Source organism: Carassius carassius, chromosome 7, assembly GCF_963082965.1.
Source record: "Carassius carassius chromosome 7, fCarCar2.1, whole genome shotgun sequence".
NCBI classification, from domain to species: domain Eukaryota; kingdom Metazoa; phylum Chordata; class Actinopteri; order Cypriniformes; family Cyprinidae; genus Carassius; species Carassius carassius.
Window position 1 is genome coordinate 31,484,822 of NC_081761.1, and position 21,081 is coordinate 31,505,902.

The following is a 21,081-nucleotide window of genomic DNA, read 5'->3' on the forward strand; positions in this document are numbered from 1 at the left end:
ATATACTATATATAGTATATAATATATACAGTATATATAATTTATATACAATTATAGTTAAATTTGCTTATTTCTTCAGTTTTCATTAAAATTTTTGTCATATTTTGTGCTTTTTCAAAAAATATTATTCTTTAGGTTAAGTTCATTTTTATTTCATTTGTATTATTATTACTATACATTTTCTGTTTTAGTGCTTCAAATTAAACTTAATGAACTCAACTGGAATAAGATTATATTTTTTTATCTAATATTTACTTATTTAAGCTTTATTTCAAGCAACCAAAAATGTTTTTAATAATTAAGTTAACAATAGTAACTTATTTTGTAAAGTCATAAAACCCCTAAACCTTATGTACAAGTAGGTGGAAGAAGTATTTATTTATTTCTTTATACAATGTCATTCGAACCTCAAAAACAATTCTCTATTAGGAGCGATTTTAACAAGGCAGCGTATCACGAAAGATGGATCACGCATGTCTTGCGTTTAGAGGGCCGAGAAAGCTCTCCCATCCACTGCTCAGTGGGGTGCAGGGCAGAGAACAGGAGTTCCCCTCATCTCTGAGCGCTCGGTTCCACATGATGTTGTATTGTCTGTTGGTGGCCTTGTGGAGGAACGTCTGATCTTTGTTTCTGTTGCAGGACAATAGAGCTGGGTTTGTTAGGAATTGTATATGTGCAGGAAATACTTGTCCCTGACTATACAGTGTTGTTTCCTGACCACGCTGTGAAGTCATCATTACATATCTTGCTCTTAGGTTAAATTTGAATAAACTGAGTTTATATTTGGTTAAATAAAGTACATTTGCTTATTTAAAACTTCGATCTGCTTTCTGACCCATTTCCGAGCGTAGTGACTTGCGTAGCTAGAAGCAATCTTTATTCTGAAATCATCATAGTTTATACCAAAATGTGTAACTAAACTGTAGAATAAATGGTAGTGTTTCTAATTGCCTTCTTTGTATTTCTTTTTTCTCTTTTCAGGTGTATCTCATCAATGTCACATACTCTGACTCCACATCTCACATCATCTACAGAAGATACAGTAAATTCTTTGACCTTCAGGTAAGCTTACTTAATTTTAACAGTTGCAATCTCTCTCTGTCTAACCTCTCTTACTTTTTTATGATTTTCTCGGGTATTCACTTCAGAATTGAGTTTAATGTCTTTTTAATGTTGGTCTTATGCAAGCCAGGGCTACGTTTACATGCCTATTTCTCCCTCTTTCTCACTTTTAAATGTGCTTTATTAGCATGACACATTAATAATGGTTCATTTTTATTCCCAAAGCAGTAGCAAGTTAGAGGAGAATGAATAATAAGGAGAAGAAAGAACGCAATATGAGTCTAATGTTGCATGCGTTACAGGCTGGAGCCGAGTGGTTATGCTGAATGACATTTATGGGTGTATTTTACAAATTAAAGTCTAACTCTGCGACAGAGCTCTCAGGGTACCGCCGCCAATAACAGTATTTGCTTTGGAAGCAGAAGGGAGGAAAGACGGCGTTCACACCCAACCCTTCAGGTGCAGCGAGGCCCCTCTGTAAAGTCTGGAAGAAAGAGTGTGTATGTTGTTGTGTGAGGATGTGTTTAGGGTTTAGATGGATGTGCACATTTAGTTGCAGTGTAAGCACGTGTCTATGAACATGTCTACACAATTGATATAGTACAGGTTTATTTACATTGTGTCTATCACTAAAAAAGGTTAAAGGTTATATAGCATCGTCATGTTTTTTGGACATGTACAGCGGTATGTGTTGTCTTTTTGGATTTACACTACTGTTCAAAAGTTTAGGGTTGTGCGAGTTTAAAATAACTGTTTATTATTTGAATGAACGATGCAATATTGAATTTCCAGCATCAATATTCCTGTAGCTCAATTGGTAGAGTATTGCGCTATCAAGCGCAAGGTTGGGGGTTCGATTCCCCGGGAACACATGATAGGTAAAAATTGATAGCCTGAATGCACTGTAAGTCGCTTTGGATAAAAGCGTCTGCTAAATGCATAAATTTATTTATTTATTTATCAATACTCCAGTCTTCAGTGTCACATGATCCTTCAGAAATCATGCAAATATACTGCTCAAGAAAAAAAATCTTATTATTATATGTTGAAAATGGTTATTATTTATTATTTTTTCATGATTCTTTTATAAATATAAAACAAATTGACATTTTTAAATAGAAGTCTTGTAAAATGATCTTTATTTTCTTAACTGTCAGTTTTGAGTGATTTAATGCATCCTTAAAACTTACTGATCCTATACTTTTTAAAAACTAATTTAAATAAATATATCATGGCAATGTGAATTTTCTATAATGTACTATAGTAATACCATATGTGACTCTGGACCACAAAACCAGTCTTAAGTGTCAGTTATTTCTAAATTGAGATTTATACATCATCTGAAAGATGAATAAATAAGATTTCCATTGATATATGGTTTATTAGGATCAAACAATATTTGCCAGAGGTACAAACAATTTGAAAATCTGGAATCTGAGGGTGCAATAAAGTCAAAATACTAAGAAAATTGCCTTTGAAATTGTTCAAATGAAGTCTTAGCAATGCATATTACTTAGCAAAATTTTGATTTTGATTTATTTACTGTAAGAAATGTACAAAATATCTTCATGGAACATGATCTTTACTTAACATCCTAATGATTTTAGGCATAAAAGAAACATTTATAATTTTGACGATTACAATGTTTTTTTGGCTATTGATAAAAATATACACCAGCGACTTGTGGTATATATATATAATATATAATTTTGAACATAAACTGTAGTAGTGCCATATTTTTGGATATGTACAATATCTAAACCTTTTTTGACAAGGTAACAGTCAACCAGTAACAACTTCCTAGTTGTTATTACTAGGGATTTTCAGATCATTTTAAAACCCAGGCGTCCTCAAAAAGTAATGGAAATTAATAAAACAATAAAACATTTTGGTATTTTATCAGCTTGAAATTCCACTTTTGTGATTACAATCTCTGTATAAAACATAAATTATAAAAGTTATTGAAAATTATTGGTCAAATGTAGCAACCCTGTACTGGACATGCCTCATAATAATACTACTGTATTCTTTAAAGTACCTTTGAAGTAGTTTGTATACCATGGTATTTGAAAATGGTTATGATTTGGAACTACACCACTATGTCTACACGGATATCATGGTTCACTGTTCCTCAGTACTGTTTTTGTTAGGGATGTATTTGTGTGTGTAGGGAGTTTAGGGCTCCCCCTTGGTTCCTCCATATCCATCTACAGTCTGTTGAGGTGATTAGTCTTCTGTCTGAAAGACTCCAGTGTTTAACAGAAGACTAATGGCCGCCATGTTGTCTACTGGGTGAAGTCAAAGCCTCCATTGATAAGCTGAGAGGATGGAGTAACCCAGTCAATCAGTTCCCTCCTCTTGAGTTCCTGCCTCTCCATACAGGAACAATAACAAACGTATGTAAAAGGGAAGTGCCTTTTATGAGATGTCAGCAGATGTTTCAGATCATTCGAACAAAAATACAAAATACTTGATTGTGCTGACCCTGCTCATTAGTGTTAGTAGTTTTAGTAGTTGAGCTTGGGTTTGCTGTTGCAAATAGTAGTTTCTTTGTAAATAGGTTTGTGTTTGAGTGTTTGGGACAGTGATAGCGAGTGCACTACTGTTTAAAAGTTTGGATTCAGCAAGGATGCATTAAAATGGGCAAAAGTTACTTTTACACTTAAAAATTTATGTTTCAAATAAAGGCTTTTCTTTTAAACATTCTATTTAATATAATATTTGACAATATTATGTTTTTTACTGTATTTTTTATTAAAATAAATGTAGCCTAAGTGAGCTTAAGAGACAAAAAAAAAAAAAAAAATGAACGACCAAAAACCTTTGAGCATTAGTTTATATTAAATTAGCGAGACAGCAATTTTTTTTACAGCAATTTTGCATCATGTACTCTAAATGCACATTGAATCAATAGTAACGTTGTGAATACTATTTAACACATTTAGCACTGTGTTCATCTAAACCAAAGCTGACTGACAGGCTCTCATTTATTCAATTCCCAGAGTTACTTTTATAATATTAGCAACATATAGATTGTAGCAAGAATAAACGCCAAATGTTGTTGTCAGAAACAGAAGTAAAGAGAACAGGAAAGCGATAAACTGTTTGGTAAATGTGCCTATGGATGGTTTTGTTTTGTTTTAGTACAGTCATCAATCCCGTTATCTTTCAGTGTTAAGTGTTATCTAATGTGCTGGTTAGCATTAGCATTGTTCATTGTTCATGAAGTTTAGTTGAACTCCGAGTTAGACAAGTGAGCTGTGCTTAAAAGCTTCCCCAACACACTGGCAGCTGGTTAACCCTTGTGCACTGTTCGATTTCTGTGTACACCCTTTATGGAGCGGGTCAAATTGACCCTAATTGGATTCAATACAATTCCTCAAAAATTACACTATGAAAAACAACAAAGATTCAGGTACAAACTGTAATCTTTTATTATCAACATTTGTCAAATATTCACCTAAAAATATATCTGAAGGTATGATTTAATGAAAATGTTTTTTAACCATTTTTTTACAACTGTTTTGTTTTGACAAAATTTGAAAATAAACAGTATGCTGACTTGTTTTGCATATACATTTTTTTTTTTAACTTATTTTTCTAAGAACATTATAACTGAACAATTAAATGTAGCTGTATAATGAAAATATTTACTTTTCTTAAGTTGGCTGTTTTGTAAACTCATTTCATAAAGTCAAGAAGTTACTTCTCACATTATGAGCACACAGCAAGTGTGTGCTTTTGGCATATTAATTTCTTGCTGGTTTTGCAGTCATGCTTGGATGGGCACACCTCACATCTCTTACGTTTTTTCCTATCAGCTGTGTTCACTCCTTCATTTGTAATTTGTCATTTGTAATTTGTAGTTTGTCATTTGTAATTTGCCATTAATTTTGAACACCATGATTTAGCTTTTTGAAGTGTGTTTGGTTAGGGTTAGAGCACTTTTAGATACACTTACACTTTAGAACTGGAGTTGATGCCTGACATACATGAAATAAATGTTTTTATTTTGTGTCTGTACAGGTAGCTTGAAAAAATAAATGATAGGTCATTTTTACCATCTGTGGCTGACAAAATATTTTTCTGTATTGAGATAAGTGTGGAAATCCTAATTTATTAGCTTCATAAAGTAGTAAAAAAATAAAATAACAAAATATAACCAAGAAATTTTATTATTTTGTGTCAGTACAGTTGCCTTAGAGCGTTAAAATATGCGGGTCAAATTGACCCGCGAACATCACGAACGTAATAGTAATTTTGTTTGTATATGTCAAAAAACACCAGCATGTTGAAACTTTGCATGCATGTTCATGGTGATAAATGAGAAAAAAAACATAGGTTAACCAGTATTTCCAACAACTAGAAAATCTAAACGGGTCAAATTGACCCACAACATAACACTATTTAACCATTTTCTAATGCTCCACAGTTCATTTAAAACAATATCAGTCACGCTGGCCAAGAAAAAGGCCCTGTGCTTTCATTCAGTTAATTTTCTGTTAGCATAGCCGAGGTCTTTAGTTATCCAAACACACGTGCAGACTCAAATATACAACGTCTGCAAGTTTGGCCTTAATTGTACCTTCACAAATGCTATCATATTCTGCATGTCCTTTAATTATCCCTTACAGACATTTACCATGGTAACTATAGTTTACAATGAAACAGCCTACCATGCTTACTGCAGTTGATAGAGCAATAAAACGTTGGTTAGGCTAGTACAGTATTTGCCTTGCCAGAAAGATTCTGAAAGCCTCCTACTCTGTTTAAAAGCGAGGCCACAATAAAGCTTGGAACTGTGCTAGTTTGACAGCAAACTATGGTAAATGTTTGGAAGGGATAAGCCATCTGACATATCCTTATTCTCAGCACTAACTGTAGCATTTTAGTGCAAATGTCGTAGATTCCTGCTAAATAATCTTCTTCGTTTTTATAATAGTAATGGCAGATGCAGCTATAGTTCTAAATGTGCTTAAGCTTTTCTTTCTTTTATAATAAATACAAATTACTGGTGCCTGGTAACATTGCTGCAAAATGGTATTACATTGCTTCTTACAAAGTTAACTATTTAGTAACTAGTGCTAAAACAGTGTTAAGTTTTATCCAAAACCGAAGCATGCGAAACTGGCAACATTTTGTTCCCTTTGTTGTTGTATGTATTGCATCAGTTTGGAAATGAAATGTCCAGTGAGTGGAGCTCAAAGATTAAATACTCTATCGCGTTTGAAAATAACATACCAGCTACAATAAACCGTGCCCTAACAGCAAACATGAGATACAAACACATTTGCTGAAGCAACCATGACATTTTCAGTTGCCTTTGCAAGTGTTTGAGCTGTTTTATCATGAATCATTGTCTTTCACGGGACTCATAGCAGTGCTGTACCAGGTGTGTTACCAAGCAAGTTTACTACTGTACATCGGAAAAGCCATACATATGCAGTTGGCTATGTGATGCAAACATGTATTAGGAAAATGTATTACTGTACAAATCATGCATTATTGTAAAAGCATTTTGAGGCCATAATATAAGTATTACTGTTGAAACTTAACCGTGATCTAAAAGTATTGATGATTGTTTTACCTATGGTTATCCACAGTAAAACTATGGCTATTATGCAAGCACTATGGTCAGTTTTCTTAAGGGGTGGGTGTATATTCTTGGATATATATCAGGAAGCCTGTATTGTTTGTACTTCTAGGTTCTTGTGTGAAGTTTCAGGTTTATTTTGTCCTGTCTGGTCTCTGTGGAGCAACCACCCACAGAGCTTGTTTATAACTAACTCAAGAGTACATAAAGGCCATTTTAAACTGCAGACTAGTAGCAACTGTGTGATAAAAAGTAAAGCTTGCATCTGTCTCTAAGCTTGGAGATTGGTTAGAGTGGATTCTCTAGGTTAAATCTAAGGCCTCTGTCCCATGTGGATATGCAGGTACAGAATTAAGTATTGTGAGCAGAAGGTGAACTCTGCTGCTTAGGTTACTCCTAAGAGGAGGTGGGTGTGTCTCATCGTCAGGTGATCTGGCTGTGCTCCAGTACTGTAGTACACTCAGGTTTTCATCTTATCGTACAGCACTGCAGAGGCTTGACATCTGCATAATGCGGGAGGGGATTCATCCTGGATTTTCCACCCTCACTCCAAATTTGTGGTCCCTTTTAGCCTATATTTTATTTGGAAAAAGGTGATAAATTGAAAATAATAAATGGTACAGTTGTTCAGAAACTGGGAAAAGGATTACAAACAGTTGGTCGGACAGGGTTAGGGATAAATTGGGATAAATTGATTAGTCATCCATCAACTGGCTAGTCAATTCTTGAGTTAAACTGGATTTTTAACACAATTTTTATCTTTATTTTTAACAGACATCCTTTAAACGGCATGCATTTAGAGACATAACCTTTCTGCTAGGGTTTTAGCATACTGAAAAAGAATGTATTACTTTTATTGATCAAAGATGCATTAAATTAATGAAATATTACAGTAAAGATGCTTCTAGTGTTACAAATATTCTATATCAAATAAATGCTTTTCTTATGAATTTTTTATTCATCAGAGAATCCTAAAAATGTATAATTGGTTCTACAAAAATATAAAAACATCAAATCAGCATATTAGTATGAATTCTGAAGGATCATGTGACACTGAAGATTGGAGTAATGATGCTTAAAATTATGCTTTACATCACCTGAATAAATAGCATTTTAATGAAAATGTTACTGTTTCATTGTATTTTTGATCGAGTAAATGCATCACTGGTTAGTATATAAGATATTTCTGTCAAAAACATAAAAAAATCAGGGCTTCCATATGAGCAACTAGTTGACTAGTCATTCAAACAAACAAATATTAGACCTCTTTTTATTAAGTACTGTCTTCTTTTATTTAAAAATGTTATCAAATTATATATTTTAAAGGTATATTTAATAAGTTCCAACTTGTTATTTTATTTTATTTTATTTTAGAATTTATGTATTTAAGCAATACTTTAAAGGCATAATTTTTTATTAAGTAATATTTTTATTTATTTATATATTTTAAATATTATTTCCGGGGGCATCTTTTCATCAAGTACTATCAAGGCCAATAATGACAGTATTGATACTGATGCATATACTGATTAAACAGATTTCTCCCCCTCATTTTTTTTAAAGCAAGAAACTGTATTCATGTAACATTATATTTCAATGTTTGCATTTAATATGCATACAGACTGGTTCCATTTACAACCACTGTACAGCACTATCCCAAATATATAGTGCGGTAATATTGCATGCCTTTTTCGCTTTCCTTTGCACGTTGTTCACATGTGTATAGAGTAAAATATCATTAAAATTTAGTCTAGATTGTAGATATTTGCTTTCGACATGAATGCTCTACTTCTCTTATCACTCCTTGGTCCTCAGAATGTTTTAGAACATGAACCTGTCTAACACTGGATGATCTCTCTGGCCAATGGAGGGTCACTCAGTCTAGATTTGGGAACGCGTAGGCAGCATTGCCCGGCCCGAAAGTCCAAAACGGGTGTCTAGACCACAGGGCACAGCAGGCACACCACATCTCCATCAGCAGCTGGAGTAACTCAAGGCCTCAGCGCTTTGGGGGCATTCAGGGACGCTCCGCTCTGCACACTGTCCTGATGTCAGTGTGGGAAGAAGGAGCCTGATTGTTGAAGCTGGATAAAGGCCTGTTTCATGAGCAAGGTCAAGTTGTAGTCAGAAGACCGACACCTACACTTTAGAGACACACTGGCCTTGTGCTCAAAGGGACAATGGAGGGTTTTGAGCCTGTGGTGAAAAGAGAAGTTGCCCTTGGCTCCTGATCTGAGGCCAGATTTGTGCATGCGAGAAAAGCGAGAGAGACTAAATTTGGTGTTAAACAGTCCAGTTCATTTAGAAGGAGGTTTCCATCTTACTCGAGTTATTTCTTTATTTTACTTTTTAGTTGATGTTTTAGTGCCAAGACCAACCAGAGAGTGAGAAAGAGATCTCTATAATTGCTTTATGAATTTAAAAGTTTTTATTAAATTCCCCATAAACTAAAATATCTGGACTTGCTGCGGAGATCATAAAAACTGTGGCATTCTTTGTGAAAGACAAAAGATGATATTTTAAGAAGTGTTAGTAGCTAAACAGTTTTGGTTCCCATTAAAAGAATACAATGAAAGTCAGTGGGGATCAATTGTTTGGTTATCAACATTCTTCAAAATATTAATAACTATAAAAAAAAATATAGGCTTGCTTTTTGTAGCTGGTTTAAGCTGGTCTTTCAGCTTAAAAACATATTTAAAAACCCCTCTAATATCTGCCAACAAACCAGCCTGATCAGGTTGTGAGATCAGCTAAGACCTGCAACCAATTTAGGCTGGTTTCTTTCGTTTCTTTTGTTCTTTTTCCTAACGAACCATCTGTGACAAAAGTTGAATGCTTAGATGAAAAATAATTGGAGAGCCTCCATAAGCTTTGGATGTAAAGTTTTGTGATCTGGACTCATGCGCCAGTGTCGTGATGGATGCTTTGGATCTAGTAATGAAGTGAACACTTTTTATGTGTTTGCTGTTGTGGCTGTGGTCATGTTTGTGTGTGTACTCACATGTCAGAATGTGACTTTATTTGTGTATTTTTGTTGGTGCCAGACTGTGGGCTTTTGACCACCTCTCTGATGCCTTTTGATGTTTTCGTAGACTTTCAGTCTGTATTGCTGCACAAATGAGCTTTAAGCGAGTGTACGACTGAAACCAGCCTGTTAGCTATTAAAATAAAAATAGTCAAATATTTCCCTTCCATTCATTCAGTGGCTCCATGGACGACATCTAAGCTGTTCTGGAGCAGATTGTAGACAACTGAGGTAGAGATTGTACATGTATGAACTAACACTTCTTCAGTTACTATATGTTTTAGTCACTTGATAATGTTATCTAAGTTGTGTGGTACAAATCTTGTGAATAATGTCACTCAATAAATAAATGGATCTCTCTTTGGTCTACAATTCAGCCAAACACTCACACAAAATCCCAGAAGGAAGGGTGTGCACGGGAAGCCAGCTTTATACTGAGTTAGCTGTAAAAGTAATTCTCTGAGAGGAAGGACTATGTTTGTTTAAACTCTTCCCTCTGGAGATTTCACCCTACAATTTATACATACACTGTCGCTGGGATGGGCTCGTCCCTCCGTTTGATGCTCTGTGCTGAAGTTAGACTGGTTGGCAGAAAACATGGAAATTAATCAGAAAGGCTCGGAATATTGAATGTGTCTGACTTTGAAGCACTGTTTCTGTGTGGATATAGTCATTGTGTTGTACAGATGTGGAATACGTAATTATGTCTCTGGTAGGAATGAGATCAGGTTGCGTTTATATGTCCAGTGTATGTGAAGTGTTGGTTTTCTCAGGTGACCCAGATTTGCTAGGGTTTTCTCTGCACCTGGTTACACTAGACACACACAGAACCACACACTTACTTTGGGCACTGCCACTCTCCCAGGGGAAGTCCCTTGGCACACACTGATATATATACACATGTTCTCTCTCTCTCTCTCTCGCTGTAGTAGACATTCAACAAAGCATGGACTGAATTTCTTTTTCTGTTTGAGGCTCTTTCAAGGTCCTCTTCCTTCTGTTACTTTTGTGTATTTTTTCCCCCTGAAGGTAACTTACAATGTAGGTCAAGATTTCTTGCACCAAAGTGGTTGTACTTTTGTTGCATCTTTTCATCCATTGCCTTAGAATTCAATTATATTAAATGAGAATTATAGAAAATTTTTGTCATCTCTGAGTAAAAAAGATCAATTGTGTAAAAAGGTCATTGTGAGATCAATTTTAAAAACAAGATGATATGAGATAAAAAGTCACAATTGGGAGTAATAAAGTTATTATTATTATATATATATATATATATATATATATATATTAGGGGTGTAACGGTACGTGTATTCATACCGGACCTTTTCGGTACAGGGCTTTCGGTACGGTGCACATGTGTACCGAATGACCAAATGCAATATTTTGTTTGCGGAACATAGGTACATTTTCGTGTTTCCAAACGAACATATTAAGTGGCGGAAGTCTCCGCGTTCAGCGCAAATCCCGCCCTGCAGCTGATTCTAAGGATCGGCGACACACTGGCTGCGTGGCGTGAGCGTGGCGTTTCTGCTGCGTGTCAGTTGCGTGACAGCTGCTTCGCGTTTTTTGGTGTGTTTTTACACACCAGAATCGTGCCTGACGTGGCGATGACGCGCTGCTGCTGCTGTAGGTGACATAGAGGGAGACCGCCGACAGACCAGGATCTTGTCTTCACGACAACAATATCTATACTTCGTTGAGCATAAATATAAAGCCTACTGATAAAGGACACTGTCAACAGTATTGACGGCAAAATAGACTATGTTTGACAGGTGCAATATGCCAGTGTGTCACCGGCCTAAGGTTTTCAAAAGGCATCACGCGAGTGTGAACGTCACTACAACAAGGAAAAAAAGGATTGTAATTCAAACGCAGCTCCCGTCGGCATTTAAACAGACCTTTGCTCTTAATTCCGATCGGTCCAACGCAATAACGAAATCTGAGCAGGTCTAAAAACTGAAACTGTTGATCGTGCACTTTACACTTTGGAAAAGTTATATATATTTTTTTTAAATATGAGCAGGCCTACAAGCTGGGATTGGTAATGCTGCACTGTAATCATAGTTATTTATTTATATTTTTCATTATATTTTATTATATGATATTGGTTTGAGACTGAGAGTATTTTATTTAGTGGAGAACTTTGCAGCAGTATTTTATTTCTTATTCTTTTTTTATTTTATATATATTTTATTAAAATGTATTTTTAAAAAGTGTTAACAAATTGTAAAAAAAGTTTATAGTTATAAACAACCTGCAGTTTAATGTTTGCATTTCTTTCCCTTACTGTACCGAAAATGAACCGAACCGTGACTTTAAAACCGAGGTACGTACCGAACCGTGATTTTTGCGTACCATTACACCCCTAATATATATATATATATGTATATGTATATATATATGCAATATTTAGAACTGCAATATTTAAAGTCATTGCGACATATTTTGTCTCATTGTAAGATAAAACTAAATCGTAAGATATACAGTAACAATATGAAGATATAAAGTTGCAACTATATTGAAAGATAAAGTTTCTTTTATGAGAAACAAAGTCATAGTTGCAAGTTTTATGTGATATTGCAGGAAGTCGCATTGTGATATATAAAGCCGCATTGACGAGAAATGAAATCGCAATTGAAATATTGAAGACAAAAGGAGGAGACAGTAATGAGAATTAAAGTCACAATTGTGAGATGTACATTTTCAGTTACCTTTTTTATTTATTTGTTAATTCCACTTGAAGGTGGAAACAAGCTTCCATAAAAGCATGCATAGAACTTTCAAATCTGTTTATTGTGACACCAGAATGTGCAACCGCGCTTTGCCAGAAAACACACCATATTCAGCCAACACAACATACCTGTAGGTCCTTATACATGTCAGGTCAATGAGACTACAATAGTAAGTTAAGCTGACTGCAGGGCCGAAACTGTACCTAATTCAATAAGAGTACAGCTTGCCCTGATTGTGTCTTCAACGCCATACCTGGCCCAGTGCTGTATCTCTGATCTGAGGTCAGTGTAGAACTGTCATTGGGGCTCCTCATATGGAGAGATTGAGGAGAATGGGGGCTAAATCTGGCAGTGGGCAGACGAGACTGCCAAAGCCCTCTGTCCCTGCTGCTGACTGCCCTGCATATGCTCCTGAAATAGTCAGCGTGGACACCCACAGTTACCAAAGTGCTCTCTTGCTTCTTTTTAGTCCAGTCCAGTGTGTGTGTGTGTACCACAGGTTCGCCAAATGTAACAAGAGGCAGGTGAGGAATACATGACACATTTGGGAAATTTTGTGTCAGTGTGTTTTTAAAATTTTCCATTTTAAAATGGACCCATAAGTTGAATCAGGCATCTCTGGTGACACATAGTACATCTGACATTTCTCAACCCAAAGATCTGCAGATCCGTAAAAAGGGTAATTGTGAAATTAACTTTAAAACACGTTGTGTGATACAAAGGCACAGTTGGAAGAAGTCAAGTAATAACAGTAACAATTTGGATATACAACATATAAAATCACAGTTACAAAAAGATTTTGACTCCATGTCACAATGTTGCAATTGTGAAATATAAAAGTCATATTGCAAGATATTAAATCACATTGAGAGATACAATGTCACAACTGGGAGAAATAGTCTTCATTGTAAGATCTATAGTCACATATGAACATATCCAGTGATAATTTGAAGATATAAAGTTGCAATAGCGAGATATTAAGTCTAAATAAAAAAAACCAAAGAAAAAAAAACCGCGACTTTATATCTTACAAAGCAGAATCGATATTATAATGTTTCTGTTCCTGCGTTCCTCTGTATTATTATCGTCCCAAAACCGGTTTGGCATCATCTTTTCTAGATTTTAGCCAAATTATAGGCTTCTAAACAAAAGAAAAAACTTGTTAATGCTTTAAAAACATTAAAGTATTTTTTAAAGATTCAGAAATAATACATAGGCTATCTATGATAAACACAGATATTAGTTTCCTTCTCACCACAACAAATACTCTAAAGTTAAGGCTATGTGTTTAGGCTATAAAAAAATCTCAAACCAAAAACAAATTAATTTAAGGTGAATCTGATGCCCATCTCGATTGGTACGGATCCAAATGTTTCCATATTTGCGACGTATCTGGATGCTAAAATATTATTTATTATGTAAAAGGCTTTGTACTTAACTTGCATCGACATCATCCTTTACATTGGCTATTTCAGCACAATGAGGGGCTCACTGAATGCAACAGATTTTTTAACGGAGCAGAGCAGTTACTGTTCCTGTAATTTGGTGCTAGAGAGGAATGGAAGAATTCAATTTGTTCAGGATCTCTAACTATTAACAAAAGCTGCACAGCTTGGCATTAAGTAACAGCCAACCAATTAATGAACTGTAATGTGAGGATTTTGCACCAGTGACATTCCACTGTGGGCGGGGCTATTCAGAGTGATAGAAATAGTAACCAAGCAATTGACAAAATCATGCTAGATCATGTGGTGCTTGGCCAGAACACAATTTTTCAGTATTTTATTGACATACTAAGCATCATTCATGAAACATGAAACTTGTTTCCAGCATTGATAATAATCAGCAGTGTACCATGTCAGCACATTAGAATGATTTATGAAGGATAATGTGACACTAAAAACTTGAGTAATAATACCGAAAATTCAGCTGTGCCATCAAAGAAATAAATCAAATTGTAAACCATGTTAAAAAACTGTTATTTTCATCTGTAATATTTCACAATATTATCGTTTTACTGTGTTTTGGTCAAATTAATGCAGCCTTGGTGAGCATAAGAGACAAAAGAATAAATAAAAAAAAACATTACCAACCCCAAACTTTTAAAAGCTAGTGTATGAAATCCAGGATGAGTCATCAATAATTTTGGTCCTATTTCACACCAGATGATGACTATAAATTTGAAATGTGTCCGTCTCCTAAAGGGAGTTTTGTCACTGCACAGAGTGCACTAGCATTTATTTGACCTCAAATGGAACACAAATGGACTGAAAGCCACAAAATGTTGATTTCACAGGGTCTGTAGCAAATTTGACTTGCTTTTGGTCGTGTGGCAGTCAGTGCGCTTTGATGACTCATACAGCATCACAGAAAAACCTGCCCACCAGAAAGAGCCCTGATCTGGATATATAGAGTGTGTATATGTGTGTGCAAGTGTGTTGTCAAACAAGTGCACATATGTCTCCTGAAATATGATACTGTGCTCACTAATGCATGTCCGAACTTGATTCACACTGTCCATTAGTAACCTGTATATACATGTGTGTGTGTGTGTGTGTGTGTGTGTGTGCAGGCCTGGAGTGAGTCATGCTTGCTATTAGGTTCCACAAATGTGAGTGTGTTCATGTGTGCAGCGGAGGTGCTGTTGTGATCGTGTGCAGTTGTATCCATGTGTGTCCTGTCAATCAGTGCTCCAGCCAATGGAATAATTCAAGGAAAACAGCTTTCTCTCTCTCTCAGCCTTTCTCTTTCTTTTTCTCTCAAGCTTTACTCCATCTCTCTTACTGTTTACGCAAATGGAATCAATAAAGCTGCTCGTAATGCTGTAATCAGGGGATTTATTGCGTGCTTGGATCAGTGTAACTACTCTCACCCTTTGGCTACCAGTCACTTTTACCTTGATTTAAGACAGACGCTCCAGTGTTTTGGAAGGGAAAGAGCTGATCTTAGATCAGCTTGGAAGCAGTTTCTAAAAGCCATCTGAAACGCCAAAGCCAGAGGTTTTATTTCACTGTACCCTTTGATTATTAGTGCTGCTTGCTGAGGCATTACTATTGCTTATATACTTGAGGTTAGGGATTTGAACAAACCCTTAAAGCTGAAGTAGGTAACTTTTGTAAAAATGTATTTGTGAAACCTGTCATTATGTCCTGACAGTAGCATATGAGACAGATAATCTGTGAAAAAATCAAGCTCCTCTGGCTCCTCCCAGTGGTCCTATTGCCATTTGCAGAAATTCGACCGCTCCCGGTAAGAAACAACCAATCAGAGCTGCGGTCCGTAACTTTTTTGTGTTCAAGATTTACAAAATGAATATAATAAGCGAGTACACCATGAATCCATTTTCCAAACCGTGTTTTTAGCCTGTCCTGAATCACTAGGGTACATCTATAATAAGTGTTTATATTCAGACTATTTTACATTGCTTCGGGGGTACCGCGGCGGAGTAACCCGGTACCTTTGTGATTCTTCATAGACATAAACAGAGAGAAGTAGCTCCAGCTACAATGTTCTTCCGCAAGACGCAAGCAGTTCTGTTTATTAACCGCTAGAGCGTCAAAAGTTACGGACTGCAGCTTTAACCCTAAGTAATGAATAAACTTCAGAGTGCAGCCCTTTATGATTTTGACTCCTCAAAGCAATTACTTTTACTTCTCCAACCAATCAGGGGTGCGTTTCCCAAAAGCATTGTTGCTAACCTGTTAGCAACTTAGTTGGTTGGCAATGGGAAATTGTATTGCAACCAACAAAGTTGCTAACTTAGTTAGCAACTATGCTTTTGGGAAACACCCCAGATTTGCTTATTTTATATATATATATATATATATATATATATATATATATATATATATATATGTGCAAAATTACAAACTTACACTGAAGGAGCGATCCAAGCTATTTACATCAATCTATAAACTACATTATTCATTTAAAAATAATAATATTAATATAACATTTGCTTAATTAGCTTCATGTTTGGAAAGCTTTCACCCAGCTGAATATCAATCACTTAGCAAGTCATTTTAGAATCTGCTTGATTCATTTCTAAACACAGTTCTTATAAAAAAAATAAAAAAAAATGTTTTTATTAAAAACATTTTTGAAAATAGACATCTTTAGAAAAAGTAAGAATTTGTAAAAACTGAACTCTGTAATTGGTTGAACTCAATTCACAAGCATTAGCAAGAAGTCACATGACCATTGCTGTTATTTGGGTCATGAGACGTGCACGTGTGTAAAAGGAGCAAGACAGAATGGAGAGGAGATTTTCCTTGCTACATTCGGTACAAGAAAACCCTTAACTAATTAAGAAAGAAATGTCCCAAAGGTGTAGACTACATTGCAGCAGCCCCCTGTAGCTCCATAGCAGGATCACTGTTTAAGTGTTATGAAGCATGCATTGAAGTTTTGATTTGAATAAGCCCATTGATGGAGCTGCATGACAGAGCTCACTCTCCAACAGCGTCCTCAAACTCTTTGGCTGTGTTTCACCAGAAGGGCCCCCTGGTGCAGCTCCTTGAAAAGGCTATGAGGTTCATGAGGCTCACACGCTTATCTCTGACTTTGCTGGGGTTACAATCACTCTCATCTCGAATAGGAGACCACATGGAGCTGAATTTGATGTAGGCCTAACTTTGTAGAGTGACTTTATAAGCATATCAATTGAGCAGTGATTTCCATCTCTCTCTCTCCCTCTCTCTAGAAACATTCTAATAACAATAATAACTATTAACAATAACATTTGTTTATTTACAGTGACCCTTCATAATATTGTAGCAGTGACTTATCTATTTATTTATATTGAAATAAAAAATATATATTATTTAGATTATTTCCGATATTTTTATATCACCCTCAAAATGATGTTGTTTCTGTGTGATCACTGGAGGTGTATTATAGGAATGAATATGCTGCATACTTCTAAGAGCTTTTAAGTGATAAAGACACCTAAGCACTGCTATAACACTGATATGAATCCAAACCCTGTATTGGAAGAGTTGATGGTCTAGATGTATGTATGTGTGTATGTCTCCATTCTTCATATCCATTCTCTTGCACACACACCCTGTCATCCAATCACTGGCTCGCTCTCCTCTCTCCCCGCCCCCTGTTGCTATGGAGACTCAGGAAGTCTTCCAGGTGCCTTGGTGGTTGGGAGATACAGCAACTTCTCCTCGTTTTGTCTGTCCTCAATTACATCTTCATGTTTCCTCTTCACTCCCAGCCTCTTAAATTCCTTCTCCTGTTCGCTGTCATTTTTTTTCTTCTGTTTTAGCCTGCTCATCTCATTTTCCTTTTCTATTATATTATTTTATTATGTCTTTCATTATCCATTCTTCACTCTTTTTCTCTAAATCTTGATTTATTTTCCCTTCCTTTTTTGCATCTTTTACCCTTCATTTTTCTCTGAACATTGAGTCTTGTTTTTGGTTAGAGGTTAGAGAGTCGGACTCCCAATCGAAAAGTTGTAAGTTCGAGTCTCGGGCCGGCAGGAATTGTGGGGGGAGTGCATGTTCAGTTCTCTCTCCACCTTCAATACTACGATGTAGGCGCCCTTGAGCAAGGCATTGAACCCCCAACTGCTCCCCGGGCGCCGCAGCATAAATGGCTGCCCACTGCTCCGGGTGTGTGTTCACAGTGTGTGTGTGTTCACTGCTCTGTGTGTCTGCACTTCGGATGGGTTAAAAGCAGAGCATGAATTCTGAGTATGGGTCACCATACTTGGCTGAATGTCACTTCACTTTCACTTTTTTTTCTCCTCCACAGTGTCCAGAGTTCTACATGCAAGTGATTTTCTTTCTTTCTTTCTTTCTTTCTTTCTTTCTTTCTTTCTTTCTTTCTTTCTTTCTTTCTTTCTTTCTTTCTTTCTTTCTTTTACTCTAGTTAGAGACCAATCATTCTAATTTGCCCATTGTTTGTATATATGGTGTAAATATGCATGGTGTTGAATTAGCTCTCAAACTGGATATTCAGTACTAGGTATCAATATAACAGACATAACAGACATTGTAAATAAAACTGACATTGTAAAACAACAGACATTGTAAATATTTTAACATTTTGGGGTCAAATATTTTTTTTATGTTTTTGAAAGTCACTTATGCTCTCCAAGGCTTCATTTATTTGATAAAAAAAAAAAAAAAAAAAAAATATATATATATATATATATATGAACAGTAAAAATGTGAAATATTATGGCATTATTAAAATAACTGCTTTGTATTTGAATATATTTTAAAATATAATTTATTACTGTAATGCCAAAGCTGAATTTTCAGCATCATTACTCCAGTCTCCATTACTCTAATTGGCTGATTTATTGATCAAGAAACATTTATTATTAAATTAATTAATTAATTAATTGTAGATTGATAAAAAAATCTGTAGAAAAAAAATCTGTAGAATAAATAGAAAGTTCAGAAGAACAGCATTTATTTGAAATAGAATTATATTCTTTAATGTTTACTGACTTTTTGATAAAAGTGATAAAACAAAAACCTCAGACTTACCTTTACCTTAATTACAATTTTGCATAGTATAACAGTTTCCACAAAAATATGGAGCCCCAAATTAATAAAAAAGTTATGATTCCAATCTTTTGATCGGTAGTGTACATCTTAAAAATGACATAAACATCCATGTCTGTAGCTGTTCTAAGTTTGAGAGTGACTCAGATAATCTGCAAAAAGCACAAATATTGTGATATCATCAGCAGAATAAATTCAGCATCGTGTGAAAATGGAAGTGCAAGACATTTGATATCTGTGAGATGTGACTGTTTTTTATTCTCCAATTCTTCATGCCATCTGACCCAGATCCTCACAACCTTATCAGTGTGCACCAGTGACTGAGCTTGCATTGACCCCATGTATATAAACATAGGGCTTGGCTGTGTGTGTGTGTGTGTGTGTGTGATCTTTGTCTGTCTTCAATTACAGATTAGCTCAGATTTCAATGACTCCTCTCCCTGTGTGCCATGGATTCAGGTTAAAGTACGACCAAGAAGGTTTTGGGGGAGATATTTCAGCAAGCCCAGCAGATATTCTAAATGTAAAGAATCTGAAGACTCTAAAGATTCTATTTCTAAAAATTATAACAATGTTATCTGCAGCATTATGTTTTTTGAGTTAAATGGATTTGTCAAATTAACAACCGGATAGTAGTTAGACTGAAGTTTTGCCAAGCTTTACAAATAAGCATCTTAACACTGTGTACACATAACACAGTAATAGTTCTTGGCTCATTTTGAATCTTTGGGTCAGTGAGCGAGCAAGTAATTCAAACCAGTTCAAAGAGGAAGTGACCGATTCAGTCTGTGATTCAGACCAGTCCTCAAGTCTCCAGTTCAGTTTGATTCACCAGCTGATCAATTGACTCCTAAAAAAGAACCATTTTAACTGATTAATTCATTTGGATTTATCAAAATCATCACAGTTTCCACAAAAATATTAAAGGGCACAACTATTTTCAACATTGATAATAATAAGAAAAGGTTCTTAAGCAGCAAATAAGCAGATTAGAATTATTTCTGAAGGATTTTGTGATACTTAAGAATGAGTAATGATGCTGAAAATTCAGCTTTGGCGTCTCATTAATATTTTTTTTATTGATTGAAAATTTTTAATAAATGGAGCCTAAGTGACTTTTTTTTTTAAATGTTCCAAAAACCAAACCGAAACAGTTTTTTCCCCCTCTATTTTCTTAAGATCTAGAGGTAATAAATATTCAAAGAAATATCAAAGAAAAATGAAGTTTAACTGCTAAATAGTCTAAACCTAAAAATTCTATATTGAAAGATTTCAGAGATTCTGAAATCTGAATCAGAAAATCAGAAAAGTCTGAATATAATGTGCAGCCCTGTCTGTGTTCATATGCCTTTTTTATCAAAAGGGCATTATTGTTACAAATTTTTATTTAGAGTAACTTTAACCTTATGTTTTCCTCATCATTTTTCTCTTCTTCATTTGGTTCCCACAACAGCTACTCCTAGCTTTTCCTCTCTCAGTTTCTCTCAGTTCTTGTAAATGTTTCTTACTAATGAGCACAGCCCACCGGGAGTTTCCAGTCAGAGCTCTTACAGGGTCACATTTGCATGGAAGCAGCTCAAGAAGAATCTCCCAGCTTCTGTTACTGGTTTCCTGAAGTTGTTTTTCATTCTTAGAACTCAGATTTACATTTGTTTGTGGTAATAATCTGCAGCTGTTTGTACTTCAAATGCCCAAAAGGGACAAATGTGGAGAGTTACGGAAAACAAAGTGAACAAAATGATTTTGAGGAAACACGAGTACAAGATTTTAAACCAAGATCATTTTTCATTAGTTACAGACAGAAGCAATGAAAAGTAAATATGGATTTTGATTTTGATTTGTGTGTTCTCCAAATCAAAACACTTTGTTAGTAATGTGAATTGGAAATAGTTTGATTGTTATAGTATTAATACTGGTGATAGTTGATGGTGTCTATTATATTGACTAATTTTTCCTTTACATGTTGTGTTTCTTGTGTCTTCCCACAGATGCAGATTCTCGACAAGTTCCCAATCGAGGGAGGGCAGAAAGATCCCAAAAAAAGGATTATCCCTTTTCTTCCAGGTGATTTTAGGAGGAGTTTTTCCTCTCCTTTGCACACACACAAACACACAGACCTGCAAATGCATGGCATCAGCA

The 21,081-nt window shown here is 35.4% G+C and overlaps 1 protein-coding gene across 7 annotated transcripts in view; it reads left to right on the forward strand.

The window, feature by feature from the left end:
• Nucleotides 1–21,081, forward strand: part of LOC132143940 (SH3 and PX domain-containing protein 2A-like) — an 85,741-nt gene that overhangs the window by 11,148 nt on the left and 53,512 nt on the right. For all 7 annotated transcript variants that reach the window (XM_059554592.1, XM_059554594.1, XM_059554597.1 and 4 more), the window contains exons 2-3: nucleotides 982–1,062; nucleotides 20,931–21,006. In XM_059554592.1, coding sequence (XP_059410575.1) covers nucleotides 982–1,062; nucleotides 20,931–21,006 — 157 coding nt within the window. The remainder of the gene's footprint in view (nucleotides 1–981; nucleotides 1,063–20,930; nucleotides 21,007–21,081) is intronic.